Source organism: Malaclemys terrapin, chromosome 7, assembly GCF_027887155.1.
Source record: "Malaclemys terrapin pileata isolate rMalTer1 chromosome 7, rMalTer1.hap1, whole genome shotgun sequence".
NCBI lineage: Eukaryota > Metazoa > Chordata > Testudines > Emydidae > Malaclemys > Malaclemys terrapin.
Window position 1 is genome coordinate 124,839,607 of NC_071511.1, and position 18,199 is coordinate 124,857,805.

Consider the following 18,199-nt stretch of genomic DNA (forward strand, 5'->3'; position numbering starts at 1 on the left):
AGTGGCGCATCGGGGCGCCCCCTGAGGGGGGATCGGGGCCAGGGAGACGGGCGAGGAAAGAGAGGCAGGGACTTCTGCCGGCTGGAGCAGGGGGCCGGGCGTCAGGACGCCTGGGTTCTATTCCAGAGTCTGCCACTGACTCCCGCCCATCCGTGGCCCCTCTGTACAGTTGCCCGGGCGGGGGCAGGAGGAACAGCCGCCTTTGCGTCGTGAGCTGGGCTGCCAGGCCCTGGCGCTGCAGGGCGGCAGTGAATGGGGCCCCCGGGGCCTGTCTCCCACCCGGCCACGCTTTAACCTCCTTTCTGGGCAGCTGGCTGAGCCGAGAGGGCTGGCGGTGGGTGCCTGGCACTCCCTGGGGCCCGTCTTGCCCAGAGAGCTGACAGCACTGCAGGGCGGCTCTGATTAGCCAGCCTGGCCCCCTGCCCACGGCGGAGGTGTGGCCTGGCACTGGCTGACCCCAGCTTGGAATGCCAGAGCTTATCGGAGCCTGGGCGCCCTCAGCTGCCTGCCAGCCTGCCCGGCCCAGGGCGGGTACTCAGAGCTGTGCTGTGGGGCAGGGCACCTCCCCACGCCCCAACGTTAACCCCTCTTTGGCCAGGCACTGGCTGGCCCACGTGGGGCAGGGGGCTCTGCTGAATGAGAGGGGCGTCCCTGGGGCCCCTCCCTGCCCTCGGGGTCTCAACCCCCCCTCTCCATCCTGCTGCCCTTATCCGAAGCCCTGGGGAGCCCCCCCCCCCGTGCACCCCCGCTGGCTTTCCAAGCACAGGCCTCAGCAAGCCAGAGGAGGCAGCAATGGCAGAGCCAGGCCCCACCCCCCGCCCAGTGGGGCAGGGCTGGGGCTGTTCCCCCACGGCCATTGTTACTGGGGCCTCTGCATGGGGGAAGGGAAACCCCCCTCTTTGTAGCGCCCCCATCCCAGCCCCTCAGTTAGGGGGTGCAGCCCAGAGCCTAGGAACCAGGCAGCCAGGAACCATACTGATCCCCTGGGTGCCACCCAGCCCCGGGCCCCGATCGCTTCCCCAACACCACGGGAGTGAGTCGATTGGGGGGTGAGCCCCGTTCCATGGGGGGACTGAGGCAGTGACCTGCCCAAGGACACACATAGGTCAGTGACACAGCTGGGAGGAGAACCCAGGAGTCCGGGCCCTCAGCCTCCTGCTCTAACCACTAGACATGCTGCCTCCCAGAGCTGGGAATAGAACCCGGGAGTCTTGACTTCCAATGTCCTGCTCTGGCCCAGCGGAGCCGCTGCCTGGCTGGGGCTAGTTTCTGGGAGGCAGATTCTCTTAGGCCTCGGTTCAGGTGTGTGTCTGACGATGCCCTAAGGGAAGGTGCGTTCCCACGTCGGTGTGATCGAGTTTCGCCTCGGCCCGGACCAAGGTTTCAGCCGGCTCGTAACACCGGGGTCTCTGCTCTTTGCCTACAGAGAAGCGTGTACGTGGGGGCTGCCAGCGGAGTCCTGCAGCTCCCCCTGTGCAGCTGCGCCAGGTACGGCTCCTGCTACGACTGCATCCTGGCCCGGGACCCCTACTGCGCCTGGGACGGCGAGGGCTGCAGGGAGGTGGCCGGCGCTGCGGACAGGTACGGAACCGCTGAGCTTCTCCCTCCCAGCGGGGAGGTCCCAGCCCCTGAGCGGCCTGCCGCACCCAGCTCCTGCTGCCCGGGTGAGACACAGCCGTGGGGTTCCAGGAGCTGCCGGCCCAGCCTGGGCTGGAGGGATGCTGGACTCAGCCAGCCAGGACGCCGTCTGGGAACTGGAGCGCTGCTGGGTGCGGAGGGGGGCACCGCAGCCTCCCCCAACGCTGCCCGGCAGGACAGCTCGCCCTGTGCAGGGTGAACCCCCCTCCTGGTGTCTCCTGCTGGGGACGTGCGCCGGGACTTTGGGACTTCCCTACGCCCCGGCCCACCAAGGAAACCGCCCCCTGCCAGCTCCACCGCCGGAGGGGCTGCGGTGCCAGCTTAGCCCTTCGTTGGCATTGGTGCCCGACTTCTCACCCCGGCTCCCACGCTGCCCCCAGGTGCTTCCTTCGCCCAGAATGGCACCATTAACCGGGCTCTGGTCAGAGCTGGGATGCTGGGGACCAGCTGGCTCTGTGTGCGCGTGTCCGCAGGCAGAGCTGTGTGCATGTGTACCTGTCTGTAGGCGGGGCAGGGTGTGCACGCGTGTGCGTGTCTGCGGGCGGGGCTGTGTGTGTGTGTCAGCAGGTGAGGTTGTGTGTGTGTGTGTGTGTGTGTGTGTGTGTCTGCGGGCGGGGTTGTGTGTGTGTGTCAGCAGGTGAGGTTGCGTGTGTGTGTGTCTGCGGGCGGGGCTGTGTGTGTGTGTCAGCAGGTGAGGTTGCGTGTGTGTGTGTCTGCGGGCGGGGTTGCGTGTGTGTGTCTGCGGGCAGGGCTGCGTGTGCGTGTGTGTGTCTGCGGGCGGGGTTGCGTGTGTGTGTGTGTGCCTGCGGGCGGGGTTGCGTGTGTGTGTGTGTGCCTGCGGGCAGGGCAGCGTGTGTGTGTGTGTGTGCCTGCGGGCAGGGCAGCGGGCACGCATGTGTGTGTGTGTCTGCGGGCATGGTTGCGTGTGTGTGTGTATGTGTGTGCCTGCGGGCAGGACTGTGTGTGCGTGTCTCTTAGGGTCGTCGGCCCCCTGCTGACACGGCCCATCTTGCTCCTCACAGGACCCAGCTGACCCAGGACATGCAGCACGGCAGGGAGGGCTGCTGGAACGGCTCCGCCCAGGGTGAGGCTCCGCCCTGCCCCGCCCCGCCGCTGTGAACTCAGGCCGGGACCATCCAGCCTCCGCCCCACGGGAAGCGTCTCGCTGGCCCCCTCACAGCCCCCACCTTCACCCCCAGTTCCCCGGGAGGGAGGAGGAGTCGTCCTGCCCAAGGCATTCTGGGAACTCTCACGGCTCAGCCATTGCCTTACCATGGCAGTCCCAAGGCATTCTGGGAGCGCGCCCTGGGCTCAGCACGGGGCACTGGCCGTGGGGCACTGGTTGAGCTCTCCCTCTCCCCTCTCTCCCCCAGCGCCCCCCGTGCAGAAGAACCGGACGGTGCTGCGGGGCGACGACGTGCTGCTGCCGTGCGAGCAGCGCTCCAACCTGGCGCGGGCCGCGTGGCTGGTGAACGGCACGGCCGGGCTGGCGGCCGGGCGGGGCCACTTCCGGGTGGGGGTGGACGGGCTGCTGGTGACGGACACCCTGCCGGAGCACAGCGGCGACTACGGCTGCTACGGGGAGGAGAACGGCCTGCGCTCCCCGCTGGCCGCCTACGCCCTGACGGTGCTGCCGGAGCCGCCCAAGGAGCAGCCGGCGCCCAGGGCCCTGCCGCCCCCCCACACCGACCGCCTGGCCTCCCCCGACATGAAGTTCGTCTACATCGCGGTGATCACGGTGCTGGGCGGGCTCTGCCTGGTGCTGAGTGCCGTGCTGCTTCACGTCTCCTGCCTGCAGCGCCGCAAGGGCAGGTACGTGCTGGGCGAGCCCCGCGCCTCCTCCGTGGAGCTGCAGACGGTCTCGGCCAACTGCCTGGGCAGGGGCCGGGAGGAGGAGGAGCTGAGCCGGGAGGACGGCTGCCTGCAGATCATCCCGGGTGAGGCCCCCACGGCGGCGTCCCCGGCCAGGGAGATGCCCCTGGCGCCCCCGCCCCCGCCCCCGCCGCTCCCGGCCGAGTTCACCAACGGCATCGCCGCCCTGCCCAACGTGGTGCGCAAGATGAACGGCAACAGCTACATGCTGCTGCGGCAGGAGGAGCCCAGCCCCTCGCCCCTCTACAACACCTCCTTCGCCGAGGAGCTGAGTAAGCTCCTGGAGAAGCGCAAACACACGCAGCTGGTGGACAAGCTGGACGAGAGCTCCGTGTAGGGGCCCCCGGACGCCGGTCGGATTCAATCCCCCGCCCCCATCCCCCCCCCACCAACCAGTGTTACACAACCCCCCGGGAAACTACCTCTGGAACCGAACCGCTGGGCCGGGCCTCGGAGCGCCGGGATCCCGCCTGCCGGGGCCCGGAGCCCGTTGTAAAGAGACACTGATTGAAATGGGAAATCTATTTCTGTATAAAAGATGACAATCCGGAAAGAGGAGCCAGCAATACGGCTGTGTCAGGGTGGGGCGGGAGGAGACGCCTGCCCGGACGCTGGCCTCGAACCACGGCCTCGGACCGCTCCGGCGAGGCCTCTCCTAGGCCCTGGGAGCGACAGCCGGGCCGGGGAGAGGCGGGAGCTGGCCCCTGCGTGCTGAGAAGAGGTAGGTGACAAAGGCGGCAGTTGTTAAAGTCCTACCTGCGAGCTGCTTTCTGGTGACAGCTCTCACGGAGCGGCCCCAGCGCCGGGTTGGGGCTGAACGCTTTGGCCGCTGCTTGCCAGGGGCTTGCCCACCCTGGGGCTTTGGCACTTCATCAGCTGCCGGTGCGGGGTCGGTTCTGGTGGAGCAGTGTCCAGCAGCCCCAGCTGAGATCGGGGCCCCGTCAAGCTGGGGCTGGCCGGAGACAGTCCGGCGGTCCCTACCCGCTACAGTGCTCGGGCTAAGCAGACAAGACAGACCAATAGGGGGAGAGAGGGAGCACCATCCCCACCGTTCAGAGGGGGGCTGAGTGACTCACCCTGGGAGTTGAACCCCGAGCTTCTGCGGCCCAGCTTAGTGCTTGAACCACTAGGCCAGCCTGCCTGACGCCAGCTGGGCCCTGCTACGTGGGTTTGGTTGCTGAAGAACCTTGGAGCTTGTGTGTGTGTGTGTGTGTGTACAAGGATGCGGGGTGCACAAGGACAGGGTGTGTGTGTGTGTGTGTGTGCACAGAGGATGGGAGGGGCGATGTGCACAAGGACAGGGGAGGTGTAGGGGTGCAGAGCCCTGTGACACACGTGGAGGTGTGGGGGGAGGGGTGTCTATGGATACCTGGCTGGCAGGGCGGTCCAGTGGTTTGACCAGCAGGCACGGGGTGGCTGCGTTGCTCACACAGGGTGACCCAGAACCCTCTCCCATGGGGGGGGGGGCTCCTCCCCTGCCCATCATGTGGGTGGCACTTTAGGGACAGTTCTCAGGGTCTGAACAAATTACAGTGGGATTATTTTCGGTCTCCCTCCACCTGTCCCGCCAGGGGCCGTCGTTCCCTGGCTCCCAGTGCCCGGGGGGGGGAAGTCTCCCCCATGTCCCCAGCGTGGGGCAGGGATCCCCATCCCAGCGTGGTGAGGGATCGGCCTGCAGAGCCCTGGCGTCTGTCCTGGCAGAGAAGCGCTTTGTGATGCCCATCCTGGCCCTTGGGGTGATTTGGGGGGTGGATTTCCCATGGAGGGAGGGGGTTCCCCATCTGCTGGCTCTTTGAGCTGCTCCGAGGTGGGGTGCTGGGCTCAGCCTGGGGGTGACAGGCGAGGGCAGCGATGCACTGCAAGGCGTGCGATTCTTGCATGGCTCTTTCCTCCCTCCACATGTGTCATGGGGCCCTGCAATTCATCACGCGGATGCAGATGGGGTGAGGCGCAGAACCCTCCCCCCCCAGCTCTGTGCTGCCTCGCCCTAGCCTGACTCAGCCCTGAGCTGGTGGCCAGCGGCCGCTTCCGGCCTGGGCTATGTCTGTTTGATGGCCCTGGGCAGAGCACGTGGCCCCAGCCAGCCCCAGGAGGGATCCCTAGTGCAGGTTCACTCCTCCGAGAGCATTGGAGATGCCAGCAGATGAGGCGATGGGAGAGTTGAGTTGGCACCGGCCCGCAAGGACCTTGCCCAGTTCCTGAGGCATGTGTGGCTCACTCCTCAATACCTGGCGGCTCGGCTCCTAGGGGTCCCGCTCTGCTTCTTAGCTGGGTTCAACACCCGTCTCGGCCCTCGCAGGCTCCCGCCCTGCTCCCCTGAAGCCCGTCAGACCCCAGATGGGCCCACCCTCCCCCTGGCTTGGCGAGAGAGACCTGCCCTGGACCATGAGAACTGCTGCTGTCTGGGGTCAACGGACCATGCAAACGCAGAAAGGTATCCAGGGGCACAAACAGCCCAACTGGCCCCTGAGTGCCCCCCCGGCCTGGCGTCCGGAGGAGAGATGCCCGGGAGGATCTGGGCCTTGTCACTGAGGCCTGGAAGCTGCTGGCTGGCTTAAGAGCATCTTTGTGTTCGGTCAGCAGAGGTGCCAAGCTACTGGGATCGTTCCAGACATCGGGCACCCGTGCTTCGCGGGGAGCCAGGCTGCAAAGGAACAGGCCAGCAAGGCGGGTTGCAGGATGCGGTAGGGCTGGGGTGTTAGCCAGAGAAATGCCCCTCACACCTGTGCTGGGGAACCGTGCTCTGAGTAACCACCTGGCCCAGCTTTGCCCCTGACGTCGGGCTGTGGGTGTGCTGCCGAGGTATCCTGGCTTCTGCTGGGGTTTAGTCAGCATGTGAATTTCGGTAGGGCCTGGGAAACCCCAGGCGAGGATCAGGGCTCGGCCAAGCTGGGCCATCTATATACCATTTTCAGGTATATAAAAGGGTGTCATAAGGAGGAGGGAGAGAACTTGTTCACCTTAGCCTCTAAGGATAGAACCAGAAACAATGGGTTTAAACTGCAGCAAGGGAGGTCTAGGTTGGACATTAGGAAAAAGTTCCTAACTGTCAGGGTGGTTAAACACTGGAACAAATTGCCTAGGGAGGTTGTGGAATCTCCGTCTCTGGAGATATTTAAGAGTAGGTTAGATAAATGTCTATTAGGGATGGTCTAGGCAGTATTTGGTCCTGCCATGCGGGCAGGGGACTGGACTCGATGACCTCTCGAGGTCCCTTCCAGTCCTATAATCTATGAATCTATGAATCTATCTAGCCCAGTGTCCCATCTTCTGACGGTGGCCAATGCCAGGTGCTTCAGAGGGAATGAACAGAACTGGGCAATTTATCGAGTGATCCATCTGCTGCTGTCCATCCCAGCTTCTGACAGTCAGAGATTTAGGGATATCCAGAGCATGGGGTTGCATTCCTGCTCATCCTGGCTAATAGCCGCTGACGGACCTGTCCTCCAGGAACTGATCTAGTTCTTTTTTTGAACCTTGTTATGGTCTTGGCCTTCACAGCATCCTGTGGCAATGAATTCCCCAGGTGGACTGTGCGTCGTGTGAAAAAATACTTCCTTTTGTTTGTTTTAAACCTGCTGCCTAGTAATGTCTTTGGGTACCTTGGTGTTGCGGATTGTGGGGGAGTTAGGGCCCTGCACCCCTCTTCCCGAGATTCACTGCGACTCTCAGCCAGCCAGTAAAGCAGAAGGTTTATTTGGATGACAGGAATACAGTCCAAGACAGGTCTTGCAGGCACAGACAACAGGGCCCCCCCTCAGTTAGGTCCAGCTTGGGGTCCCAGGGCATGCCAGCCCACCCCCCTTTGGGGGGGGGGTCAGAGCCATCCCTGCCTCCCAGCCATCTCTCCAGCCTCCTTCTCCCTGCTTCCAGCACTCTCCTTTTACGACCCCTCCCACAGCCTTTGTTCAGTTTCCCGGGCTAAGGAGTTGCCTCGCCTTCAACCCCTTCCTGGGTTCTCATGTTACACACTCAGGTATGCGCCCTCGGGCAGATCCCATTCTGCAATGCAGACTATCCCAGCACACTCCCCTGTCAGCATTCACAGACCACCGTGAGAACAGGCCCAGTTCGTCACATCTCTCCCCCCTTCGAGACCGAACTGAGCAGGGTCACTTTAGCCAGTGACCCGGGGAAGTTCGAACCTACCCCCGTTCCCATGGATGCCCCCGCATCCCTCCCATTCCTTGGTGGGAATTACACCAGGCCCCTCCAGTTTCACGCTCCCCCTTAGGTTGGGGGTGCTTGATGGCACTCGCAGTTCGCATGTGGGAAGGTTTATGCGGCCTGCGCCCTTTTCCCACCCCCATACCTCTGGGGCTCCAACTGGGCTGTGGTCTTCTCCCAGCGCTCCAGTCTGGAGGTCTGTGCTTTGGGCTCTCTTGGTTTAGAGCCGCCCTTTTTACCTTGGTCACCCTCCGAAAAGGCTCCTCTATGCTGGGCAAGGGTCCTAAAGCTGTTTTCCCCTTGTCCCAGGCCTTCCTCCCCCTCTGACAGGGGTCACAGGATCGGCAGTACTGTCGGACAGTAGCAAAGACCCCAGGCCAGTAAAAGCTCCGTAGCAGCCTCTGCTGGGTACGCCAGGTTCCCTGGTGCCCTGAGAGGGGAATGTCATGGGCCCGGCACAGCAGCTGGCGGCGATACTTCTGGGGTACCACCAGCTGCCTCCTGATCCCCCCTGACTCCATTTTCCCTGGGGGAGCCCATTCTCGGTACAGGAACCCCTTCTCCCACAGGAATCCTTTCCGGCCACCTCGTCCCATGGTCTGTACCGCATTGAGGTCGGCCAGGTCCCTTATCTTCCGCAAGGAGGGATCTCTCTGCAACTCGGCCTGGAACTCAGCAGCTGGGACGGGGATGGCCACCTGCTCTTTCTTGCCCGCTGGGTCCGAAGCTGCAGCCTCCCTGAGCCGCGTCCCTGGGCGTTCCCTCCCCACCGGGTTAGAGTCCCGCGCCTCAGGCAAGGCACCCCCCCCAAGGCCAGGGCGCAGTGCCCCTCGCCGGCTCTGACCGCGGGTCACAACTAAGGCGGTCTGGGGGCTGCTGGGCCAGTCCTCTAGGTCCCCACCCATCAACACCTCAGTGGGCAAATGGTGGTGCACTCCCACGTCCTTGGGGCCCTCCTTGGCCCCCCATTTCAGGTGTACCCTCGCTACGGGAACCTTGAATGGGGTCCCGCCCACCCCGGTCAGGGTCAGGAAGGTGTTGGGCACCACCCGATCTGGGGCCACCACCTCGGGCCGGGCCAGTGTCACCTCTGCGCCCGTGTCCCAGTAACCATAAACTTCCTTCCCATCCACCTCCAGGGGAACAAGGCACTCGCTCCGCAGGGACAGCCCCGCGCCAACCCTGTAAACGGAGAACTTTGAATCCGGAGCATCTGGCCCCCCAGAGAAGCTGGCCTGGGGCTCTCCTCCCTCCTTAGCAGGTGGTACTCTGCCAGCCCCCCTTCCCTGGGAATGCTGCCTCTCGCCGGGCTGGGTCTCTACCCAGTCAACCCTCTGTGGGTTCGGCCTGCTCAGTCTGTCCCTGAGCCTGGGGCATTGGGCCCGTATGTGGCCCTTTTGGCCACAGTGGTAGCAGCCCATGTCCCATGGGTCCCCTTGAGTGGGTCGGATGGTCCTGATGCCGGATGTTCCCCTCTGATGGGGTTTTTCTGTATTTTCCCACGGGGAGGTCCCATGGTGACTCTCTCTCTGCGTTGTGGTGGGATTGCTCCTTTGGGACTCCTCCCTGCCACCCCCTGACCGGCTCTTTACAAACTCATCAGCCAGCTGCCCGGCGTGTCGCGGGTTCTCTGGCTTTCTGTCCACCAACCACAGCCTCAGGTCGGATGGGCACCGCTCATACAGTTGCTCCAGTACCAGCAGTTTAATCAGGTCCTCCTTCGTCTGGGCCCCACCAGCCCACTTGCTGGCGTATCTTTCCATGCGGGCGGCTAGTTGCAGATATGAGATCTCAGGGGTTTTATCTTGACTCCGGAACCTTTCCCGGTACATCTCAGGAGTCAGCCCAAATTCTCGTAGCAGGGCCTTTTTGAATAGTTCGTAGTCCCCTTTCTCTGCCTCTCCCAGTTGGCGGTACAATGCCACGGATTTGGGGTCCAGTAAGGGGGTAAGGACCCGGAGTCTGTCCGCGGGTTCCACCCGGTGCAGCTCGCAGGCCGTCTCAAAGGCCTCCAGGAAGTCATCCATGTCCTCCCCCTCCTTGTATGGGGCCATGATGCACTTATCAAAGCTCCGTGCAGTCCTGGGTCCCCCCTCACTCACCGCAGCCGGGGGTTCGCTGCCCTTCAATCTCGCCAGTTCCAGGTCATGCTGACGCTGTCTCTCTTCATGCTGTCTCTGTCTCTCATTCTCCTCCCGTTCCTGCTGACGCTGTCTCTCTTCACACTGATGCTGTCTCTCTTTCTCCTCCCGTTCACGCTGATGCTGTCTCTCTTTCTCCTCCCGTTCATGCTGTCTCTGTCTCTCTTTCTCCTCCCGTTCATGCTGTCTCTGTTGTTCACGATCCTCCAGCTCTCTCAGTTTTAGCTCTTTCTCCCATTCCAGCCAATTCCGCTCCCCGGATGCCGAACGTCGCCGGGAGGATCCTCTGCTGGCCGGCGAGCTTCGCCGGGGGGACCCCCTGCTGGCCGGGGGGGCCACGGCGCCTTCAGTATTTGCTGGGCTCCTCCCCACCCTTCCCCTAGGCATAGGAAGGAGGGGTCTCGGGACGCCCTCAGCAGCCGGCTGACCACTCCCAGCTGGGACAGACACTGGTGCCTGCGCTGCATTTGCCAGGCTGCTTCCCTGAGACACAGGGATCAGTTCATTCGCGCGATCTTCTGCCTCCAGCTGGGCAATGAGCTGTTCTTTGGTGAGCCTCCCAATGCGCAGCCGCCTCTGCTTGCACAGCTCCACCAGGTCGCTCTTAAGCCGCTTGGCATACATCTTCCTGCTGGCCACTCACCGGCCTGTGTGCTCACAGCTCCCCACAGTTCCCAGGGGGCCCCCTAGTGTGCCAGCCCTTCTCGAGGTCACCACCTCTCTGCCAGGGTCGAGCTGCAGACTCCTCCGCCCCTGGGACCACTCGCTGCGATCCCCTCGGGGGACCCTGTTACTGCAAAAGTCCTTCTCGCTGGTCACACACTCCCAGGGGTAATAACCGTCCCTCTCTCACTCTTCAGCGCGCCTGGTCCCCGTCAATCCCCCTTCGTTTTACTGCTCCCCAGTCACTTACTGCAGGAAGCGCCGTCCACGGGGTGCAGTAGATCCCGCCGCTGCCACCAGTTGTTGCGGATTGTGGGGGAGTTAGGGCCCTGCACCCCTCTTCCCGAGATTCACTGCGACTCTCAGCCAGCCAGTAAAGCAGAAGGTTTATTTGGATGACAGGAATACAGTCCAAGACAGGTCTTGCAGGCACAGACAACAGGGCCCCCCCTCAGTTAGGTCCAGCTTGGGGTCCCAGGGCATGCCAGCCCACCCCCCTTTGGGGGGGGGGTCAGAGCCATCCCTGCCTCCCAGCCATCTCTCCAGCCTCCTTCTCCCTGCTTCCAGCACTCTCCTTTTACGACCCCTCCCACAGCCTTTGTTCAGTTTCCCGGGCTAAGGAGTCGCCTCGCCTTCAACCCCTTCCTGGGTTCTCATGTTACACACTCAGGTATGCGCCCTCGGGCGCCCTCGGGCAGATCCCATTCTGCAATGCAGACTATCCCAGCACACTCCCCTGTCAGCATTCACAGACCACCGTGAGAACAGGCCCAGTTCGTCACACTTGGTTCTTGTGTTATGAGAAGGAGTAAATAACACTTCCCTATTCACTTTCTCCACACCAGTCATGATTTTACAGACCTCTGTCATATCCCCCCTGAGTCGTCTCATTTCCAAGCTGAACAGTCCCAGACTTTTTAATCTCTCCTCAGACGGAAGCTGTTCCATTCCCCTAAGTATTATTGTTGCCCTTCTCTGTACCTTTCCCCATTCTCAGATACCATTTTTGAGATGGGGCGACCAGGTCTGCATGCAGTATCCGAGATGAGCACATTGAGGTCCATGCATGCAAAGATCTTCCCCCGTACAGCAGAACCACTTTAAAGCAGTTAAACAACTGGATCTGGGCATAGGGACCAATTTGGGGTCTGGGATGGGGGAACCTTCATGCACTGAAGTGTCTCAAACACATTGATGCCTGTGTGTATTCCCAGAGCCCAGCCTCCAGCACCCACTGCCTGCTTACAGGGAGTTCACAGGGGCATGCTGGGTATGAGCATATGCAAAGTAGTCACCCCAAACCCCTCCACCCCCAACTTGCTTGAGAATTTCACCCCCTCTCTTCAGAAGCTGTGATTTGCTCAGTGATCAAATGGGGGGGCTGCCTCTGCAGTGCCCCCCATTTCCTGTGCCACAGACACGGCCCCTGGGACCCACCGGACCGAGAGACAGAGACGGGGAACCTGGCATGGGAGAGAACTGGGAGGCAGCGGGGTGAGGAGCGGGCAGTGGCTCAGCGCGGGACGGCATCTCAGCTCCAGCGCTGGGCACGCAGCCCCAGGTAGGATCCGTGTGGGCACTGCAGAGCGTCTCAGCAGGTTGGTCCCTGCCTGGAGAGCTGAGGGTGTGGGAAGGGGAGCCTGTCTGCAGGGAAACAGGGGTGGGAAGCTCGGGGTGGCATTGGTGGAGGGCGGGCAAGGGAGAAGGGCACCCGCTGCAGGTGGGTGGAGCGGGCAGAGTATAGGAGTGGGTCAGGAGCTGTTGAGAAGTGGGAACAAGGGACCCACGGCCCCCTCCTCAGCTGCTCCCCATAGTAACCTGTCTCTGCCCTGCCCCGGAAGGACGCCCTCTGGTGGCAAAAGCGGAGACCTGCCCGCAGAAGCCTGTGATGAAGCCAGGGGGCCATCAGTGATATTGGGAGGGGGCATGTCCACCTTTCCAGGAACCACCCCCAAAGCACTCAGTAAGGCCCTGGGTCCTGGCCTTCTTTAGCAGTGGGGCCGCGCCGCTCGGCATTTGGGACAGGCCGAGCAGCCCAATTGCAGATTCCAGTTCCGAGAGCCCGGGGCGGAGGATGGAATCACCCCGCTGGAATTCAGCCGGGACACTGGGGCCAGCACCCCCACCCGCCCGGGGAGCTGTAGCAACCGCAAGCTTAGGGGCTCTTTTACTTCTCTTCTGCCACCTCCCAGCAGCACGGGGCCTTGGCTGGCATGGAGCTGCCTGAGTGATGGGCATCTGATAACTGTCTGCCATCTGCATCGGCGGGCGGAGTGCCACCTGCCAAGCAGCCATGGCCACTGCTCGCAGCAAGGCAGCATGCTAGAGGGGTCTCCCCTCCACTTCCTGACACCCCTGTGAGCGTGGCCATCGACTTCTTTCCCACCCACCCCTGCCGGCTTCCCAACCCCAGCGCCCTCTGCCAGCCTCCTGGCACCGGGGCCCATCCCACGGGCAGGGGGAGGGACCGGTTTGGAAGGTCGTGTCCGGGGGGGGCTACAGAAATAACGGAGCGGGAAAGTGCATGGAGGGCAGGCTGGTATCAGTGCAGCACTGGCAGGACGTGCCCAGGAGCTGACGTGGGAGGGCGTCCGGTGCCACAGCCCGAACCCGGCTCCTGAGGAGAGGGGCTGGGGCCAGACCAGGCCCTGGAGCTGGAACTGGAGAACCCAGCTGGTTTTACGGGCGGAACTGAATGGCAGGGGGTGTCCTGCTCCGCTTAGGGGGTGCCAGGGGCATCCCCGTTCTGCTTGGGGGATGCAGGGGATGTCTCAGCTCAGGGGGTGCAGGGGGCTGGGGACCGTGCTGCACATTCTGTGCAAACGCCATAACACAAGCCCTTGTCTGTGTCTCTCAGCAGGAGCCCGTTAGTCTGTGCAGAATGACGACACCGTGGCCGTGAAGGGGCTGGCTCCGACACAGGGCCCTGAGCTGCAGCGCCGGGGGACGCCGGCTTTCAACGCAGCCTGACCTGGTGGGGAGAGAGCTGTGCCTGACCCTCCATCAGCTGGAGAAGCGGCCCTGAGCTATCCTAGCGATGCCAGGCTGCAGCCAGGGGGTGGGCAGACAGTCACAGCGGAGTGAGTGCGTATGGGGGTCACTGTAGCGTGGGTGTGGAGCGGTATGCGTGGGGGTCACTGCAGCGTGGGTGTGGGTGTGTGCCAGGGTTCACACCCAGCCACAGCTGCACGGGATCTCCCCATTACCCGGCTCCTGCCCAGATGCCCTGAGCTGCATCCGACCCCGGGCGATCTCGGTGTGTCCTGCCCCCCAGCTGCCACTCCCTAGTGCTGGCGCCCAACCTGCGAGACCAACCACTGCTGGTGGCAGCTGTTGACACAGGCAGACCCCGGCTCTCTGCTCGTGGCCTGGCTTCTGCCTTGGCCTGCCCCACGGGCACATACCCTGCTGTATTGGAACAAGTTGAGTTCACAATGGGGGAGCCACCTGGTCTGGAGTACAGCTTAAAGCACTCCCTGTCCCCAGCCTGTGCTAGACCAACCTGGAGCCCCGAGCTTGGCCCGCTCTGGCCTGGGGATGTCCGGCTCTTCGCCATGGGTCTGCCCTGCGCCCCGTGGCACTGTAGCCTGCCTGCCCTGTGGCTGAAGAGAACGTGTTGTCACGGATGCACCCACCACAGCCCCTCGGTTTTCACCCCTTCCCTATGGCAGTGCCCTCCCTTTGCCAGGCCCCACCAGCCGTTGGGGACCAAGACCCCAGGATCCAGGCTCAGCAACAGAGGACGGGGCGGGTGAGGGTGCAGGGTGATGTGGCACTCAAGCAAACAGCCTCCTTCGTCCTCACAGCCGGGGGGGGGCCCATCCTGTGCTCTGTCCCAGTGCAGGACTCAGGTTACACTGGTGTAACTGGGAGCTGGCGTTGGTCCCGGATTCCAGCTCCTCTTGGCTTCCGTTGTCTGTCTCCTGGGTCTTTCCCGCCCCAGCGCCACCTTCCTGCCCATCCCGCCCCAACGCCCCCTGCCTATGCAAGGCCAGAACGAAGCTGGGCAGGGGAGGGCATTGTGACAGGCCCTGCTGTGTGTGTGTGTGTGTCTGCATGTGTGTGTGCGCGCGTGCACTCAGCTCCATGGGCTAGATTGGCAGACACACGCCGTGCGACCGTGCCCGCTCACTAGCACGCCTGAGTGCAGCTCCGGGGGGTTCCCCTTCAGCTCCAGCAGCAGGGGCTATGTTTTAGGGGCACGAGCTGCGGAGTTCTGGCCCCCGCCGTGCACACAGCCTGGGTTTATTCCAAACACTGACCCCGGGAGCGTGCGGGTGTGCGACCCGCGCCAGAGACCGGTCCTCTGCTCAGCTTGTTCTTACGGCGCCTGGGACTGCGCTCGGCTGTCCCGAGAGAGGCCAGCTCCCAGCTGAGCTCCACAGCCTCTTCCATCCGTCCCCGCTCGGCCGCGGCTTCATCCCTGCAGAGCTGCTGCCCGGTGTAAAATGACTGTGGTTCAGTAACAAGAGCACTCGGTGCCCGGGCCTCCAGCGCGGCTTGGGAACGGCCGGCGACGACCGTCGCTTCAAACACAGGGACAGTCGGCTCCGGAATGGCCACAGGCAGATGTCCCCGAGAGTCCTGGCGAGAGAGAGAGAGACTGCATCGCTAAGGCAACGCGCACACACCTGGCTCCAGTGGTACCTGGCCAGCCCGCTAGGCAGTGCGAGTTATTGCATCTTCTCCTAAACATCACCGCCACTGAGAGAGAGACCAGGCCTGTCCCGCTGTCCGCCCTGCCCAGCCAGCGTGGTCTGCCAGTGCGGCTGGAAGGGGCCCAAGCCCTGGGGCTAGCGCTGAGTCCCTCGGGACAACGTTCCCACAGCCTGGCAGAGCCCCGGCCTGCTCTCCTCCTCGGGAGGCTTTTGTAGGCTCTCACGCCATGGGAGTTTGGCACCAGCTCTCCCTGGCTAATTGACTTTGGCCTTCGCTCCATTACCAGGCTGCCCTGGTATTCGGGGCGGGGGCAGGTGGGGAGAACCACCCATGAAGCCGCCTCGAAACCCTGCTGTGGCTGGGAGCAGGCGGCTCCCGAACAAGCATTTCCCCCACCCCACCCCCACCCCACCTCCACCCATCACCTTGTAACGAGAGCAGTGGGGGCCTATGCAGGCAGATCTGCTGGGCAAACACCCCTGCGGCTCCACTGCTCCCAGCTGTGGGCGAGCTCTCAGGGTGGGTGGATCTTCCTCTCCCCACCACTCAGCCTGAGACGCTCTGGCAGAGCAAACAAGCTGGCTCTTAGGCTGTGGGCCAGCCCCTAGAGGGGGATGGGAGCTGTGGATGCCCCGTGCATCCTCCCGTAATCCTCCTTTGCAGCATCAGGGGCAGCATCAAGCAGCATCCGCCCCCTTGCCCCCAGCCTCTCCCACTGCATGGCACGGGCACCCCAGAGCACAAGGCCCGCAGCCCTGGGGTCGGAGAGCTGGCGTCAGGCCATGGTATCTCACATGCTGCCTTTGCGGCTTGGAGGTTACTGACAGAGGTGGTTCCTCTGCCTCACCAGGGCAGGACAGGCCCCCTCCAGCACCTGTGCCAGGCCTGTGAGGGGCTGCCAGGCTGCCCACTCCAGTGGTCTCTGAGCACCCACCTGCTCTAGCTTCAAATGGCCCAGGCGATGGGGTTCCCACAGCCACATCACCCTCCTGGGCTGAGCCCTCCCGCCTGCCTCGCCATACAGTCGCAGGGGAAAGTTGCGCTCTCCAAGGGGTCCCTCGCTGGCACCCCCAGACCCTGCCCAGCTGATGTGGATTGCTGTGAGCTGCAGCTGACCCTGGTGCTGGCTGGCCCCAGGGGATGTGCTGCCCAGATGAGTGGAGGAAGGGCTGGGTGGCACCTCACCTGGGGCAATAATGTCGCAGAGTCTGCGTGGCTCAGGCTGTCCCCTGCTGGCCTGCCATGCTGCCGAGCCATTCTAGACCTGGCTATGCCCGGCCCAGTGCGTGGGAATTGGGGGGTGGGGAGGCGGCGGCATGTACAGAACATCCCTTGTGTGGAAAATATTTCAGTGGGAGGGTGTCTGGGCCAGTGATAGCAACAGCAGATTGTGCTCTCTGTTCCCAGCTCTGGAAGGGGACTGGAAGTCAGGACGCCTAGGTCTGTTCCCAGCTCTGCCACTGACTCACTGGCTAACCTTGGGCAAGTCACCGCCCTGCTCCGTGCCTCAGTTTCCCCTACATAAAGCAAGCGTAATTTCTCCCTCCCTGCTATTGGGAGGTGCGGGGGGGGGACGCTCTGGCATTGGGACAGCGTGGTAGAAATGCAGAGCGAGCCGGCTGATGATCCGACAGCAGTGGCCCCAGGCACTGCTGTAGCCATCTGAGGCTGTTGCTGCGGGGTTGGTAAGGCTGCTGCTGGGCTCTGCACCCCAGCATTGTGGGGCCTCGCCCATTCCCCAGCCGTGCCAGGGAAAGCCCCCGGTCAGCATGGTTCAGGGAGCGCAGCGCAGACCCAGGGCGGTGTGTGTGCGCCAAGGGGTGGTCTGTGGGGACTTATGTCCTTTGGCCCTGCTCCTGCGCAGATCATTGGCCAGCCTCGGTGCCTGGTTCCTGGGATGGGAAGGGGAGGGAGGAATCGGCGTGGCCGGGGCTGAATCTGTGGCTGATCCCCTGGGAAGGGGCAGGACTGGAGCCCTGCAAAACGGAAGCACCTCGTCTCCAAGACAGCTTGATCTAAACCCTATGTACCAACCCGGCTGCCCAGCGGCCTGGCTCGTCCTCAATGACATTCCACCACGGACAGTCATAGCAGCAGCGTACAGCACCGTGCGCCTGGTTGCGTCTGCCCCTTGCTGCTCAATAAACCTGGATCTGTCTGAATGAGCCGGTGTGGTGTGAGTCTGGTCTCTGGGATCCATTCTCTGCTAGTGTGTGGCACTGCTGGGGTGGGGTGCAGAGCTGCGAGGGTAAAGGGGCACCGTTCACTAGGGCACTGCAGACCCTACTGATACAAACCAGGGAACCCATTTGGCCTCAAGAGCTCTCTCTGGCCATTGCATTGGGACAGCCCCAGGGTCACCCCATGAGGGTCCATTGGACCATCTCTGCTACAGTATAAGAGGGCAGTATGTGGCTGTTAGCTACTGGTATGAGCCCTCAGCACTGTAATTTCTAAGTGCCCTCAGTAGGTTCAAGGGTTAACAACAGCAGTGAACTCCACTAGTGGAGACTGGCTCAGCTGCGTTGTCCTCACTGGAATTGTGCTGATTAGCACCATCTGAGGATCTGGCCACCGTCTGGGGCCTCCCTCCTATTCAGATTCTGAGACCGGGCCCGTCACCGTGGCATCTGGCCTCTGATCTCACAGGCTGAACCCAGCCCAAAGTGAACGGTTCTGCTCTGATGCTGAGGTGGGTTCCAGGTGTGAGGGTTTGGGTCAGGAGATGGGGCCAGGATCTAATATTCAGATACCTGCCCAATTGCCCCTCAGCTGCTGGGAGCTCCATACACAAGATTGGGTTGGGCGTCGTCTCTGGAATGGCTGGGAGCTGTTACCACCTGGCTGGTGGGCTGCCCTCATGCGATGGATAGTGTCCTCTGCTCAGCTCCTAGTGCACAAAGGTTTACCAAAGCAGCATTGCCAATGCTCATGATTTTCGGTGCTTCTCCTAAAGCCCCAGCTCTAGGAGTCCTGTGACTAGGAGAGACTCTCACCGAAAACGGGACCCAAGTGCGATTGAAATCCAAAAGGCAAAGAAAATACCCCTCAAATGTATT

The 18,199-nt window shown here is 62.8% G+C and overlaps 1 protein-coding gene across 1 annotated transcript in view; it reads left to right on the forward strand.

Moving 5' to 3' along the window:
* Positions 1–17,305, forward strand: part of SEMA4G (semaphorin 4G) — an 87,461-nt gene extending 70,156 nt beyond the window's left edge. Inside the window, exons 13-17 of the mRNA XM_054034558.1 lie at positions 1,427–1,581; positions 2,661–2,722; positions 3,012–4,231; positions 11,899–12,042; positions 13,339–17,305. Of these exons, the coding sequence (XP_053890533.1) occupies positions 1,427–1,581; positions 2,661–2,722; positions 3,012–3,847 (1,053 nt within the window). The 3' untranslated portion in view covers positions 3,848–4,231; positions 11,899–12,042; positions 13,339–17,305. The remainder of the gene's footprint in view (positions 1–1,426; positions 1,582–2,660; positions 2,723–3,011; positions 4,232–11,898; positions 12,043–13,338) is intronic.
* The last annotated feature ends 894 nt before the right edge of the window (positions 17,306–18,199 follow it).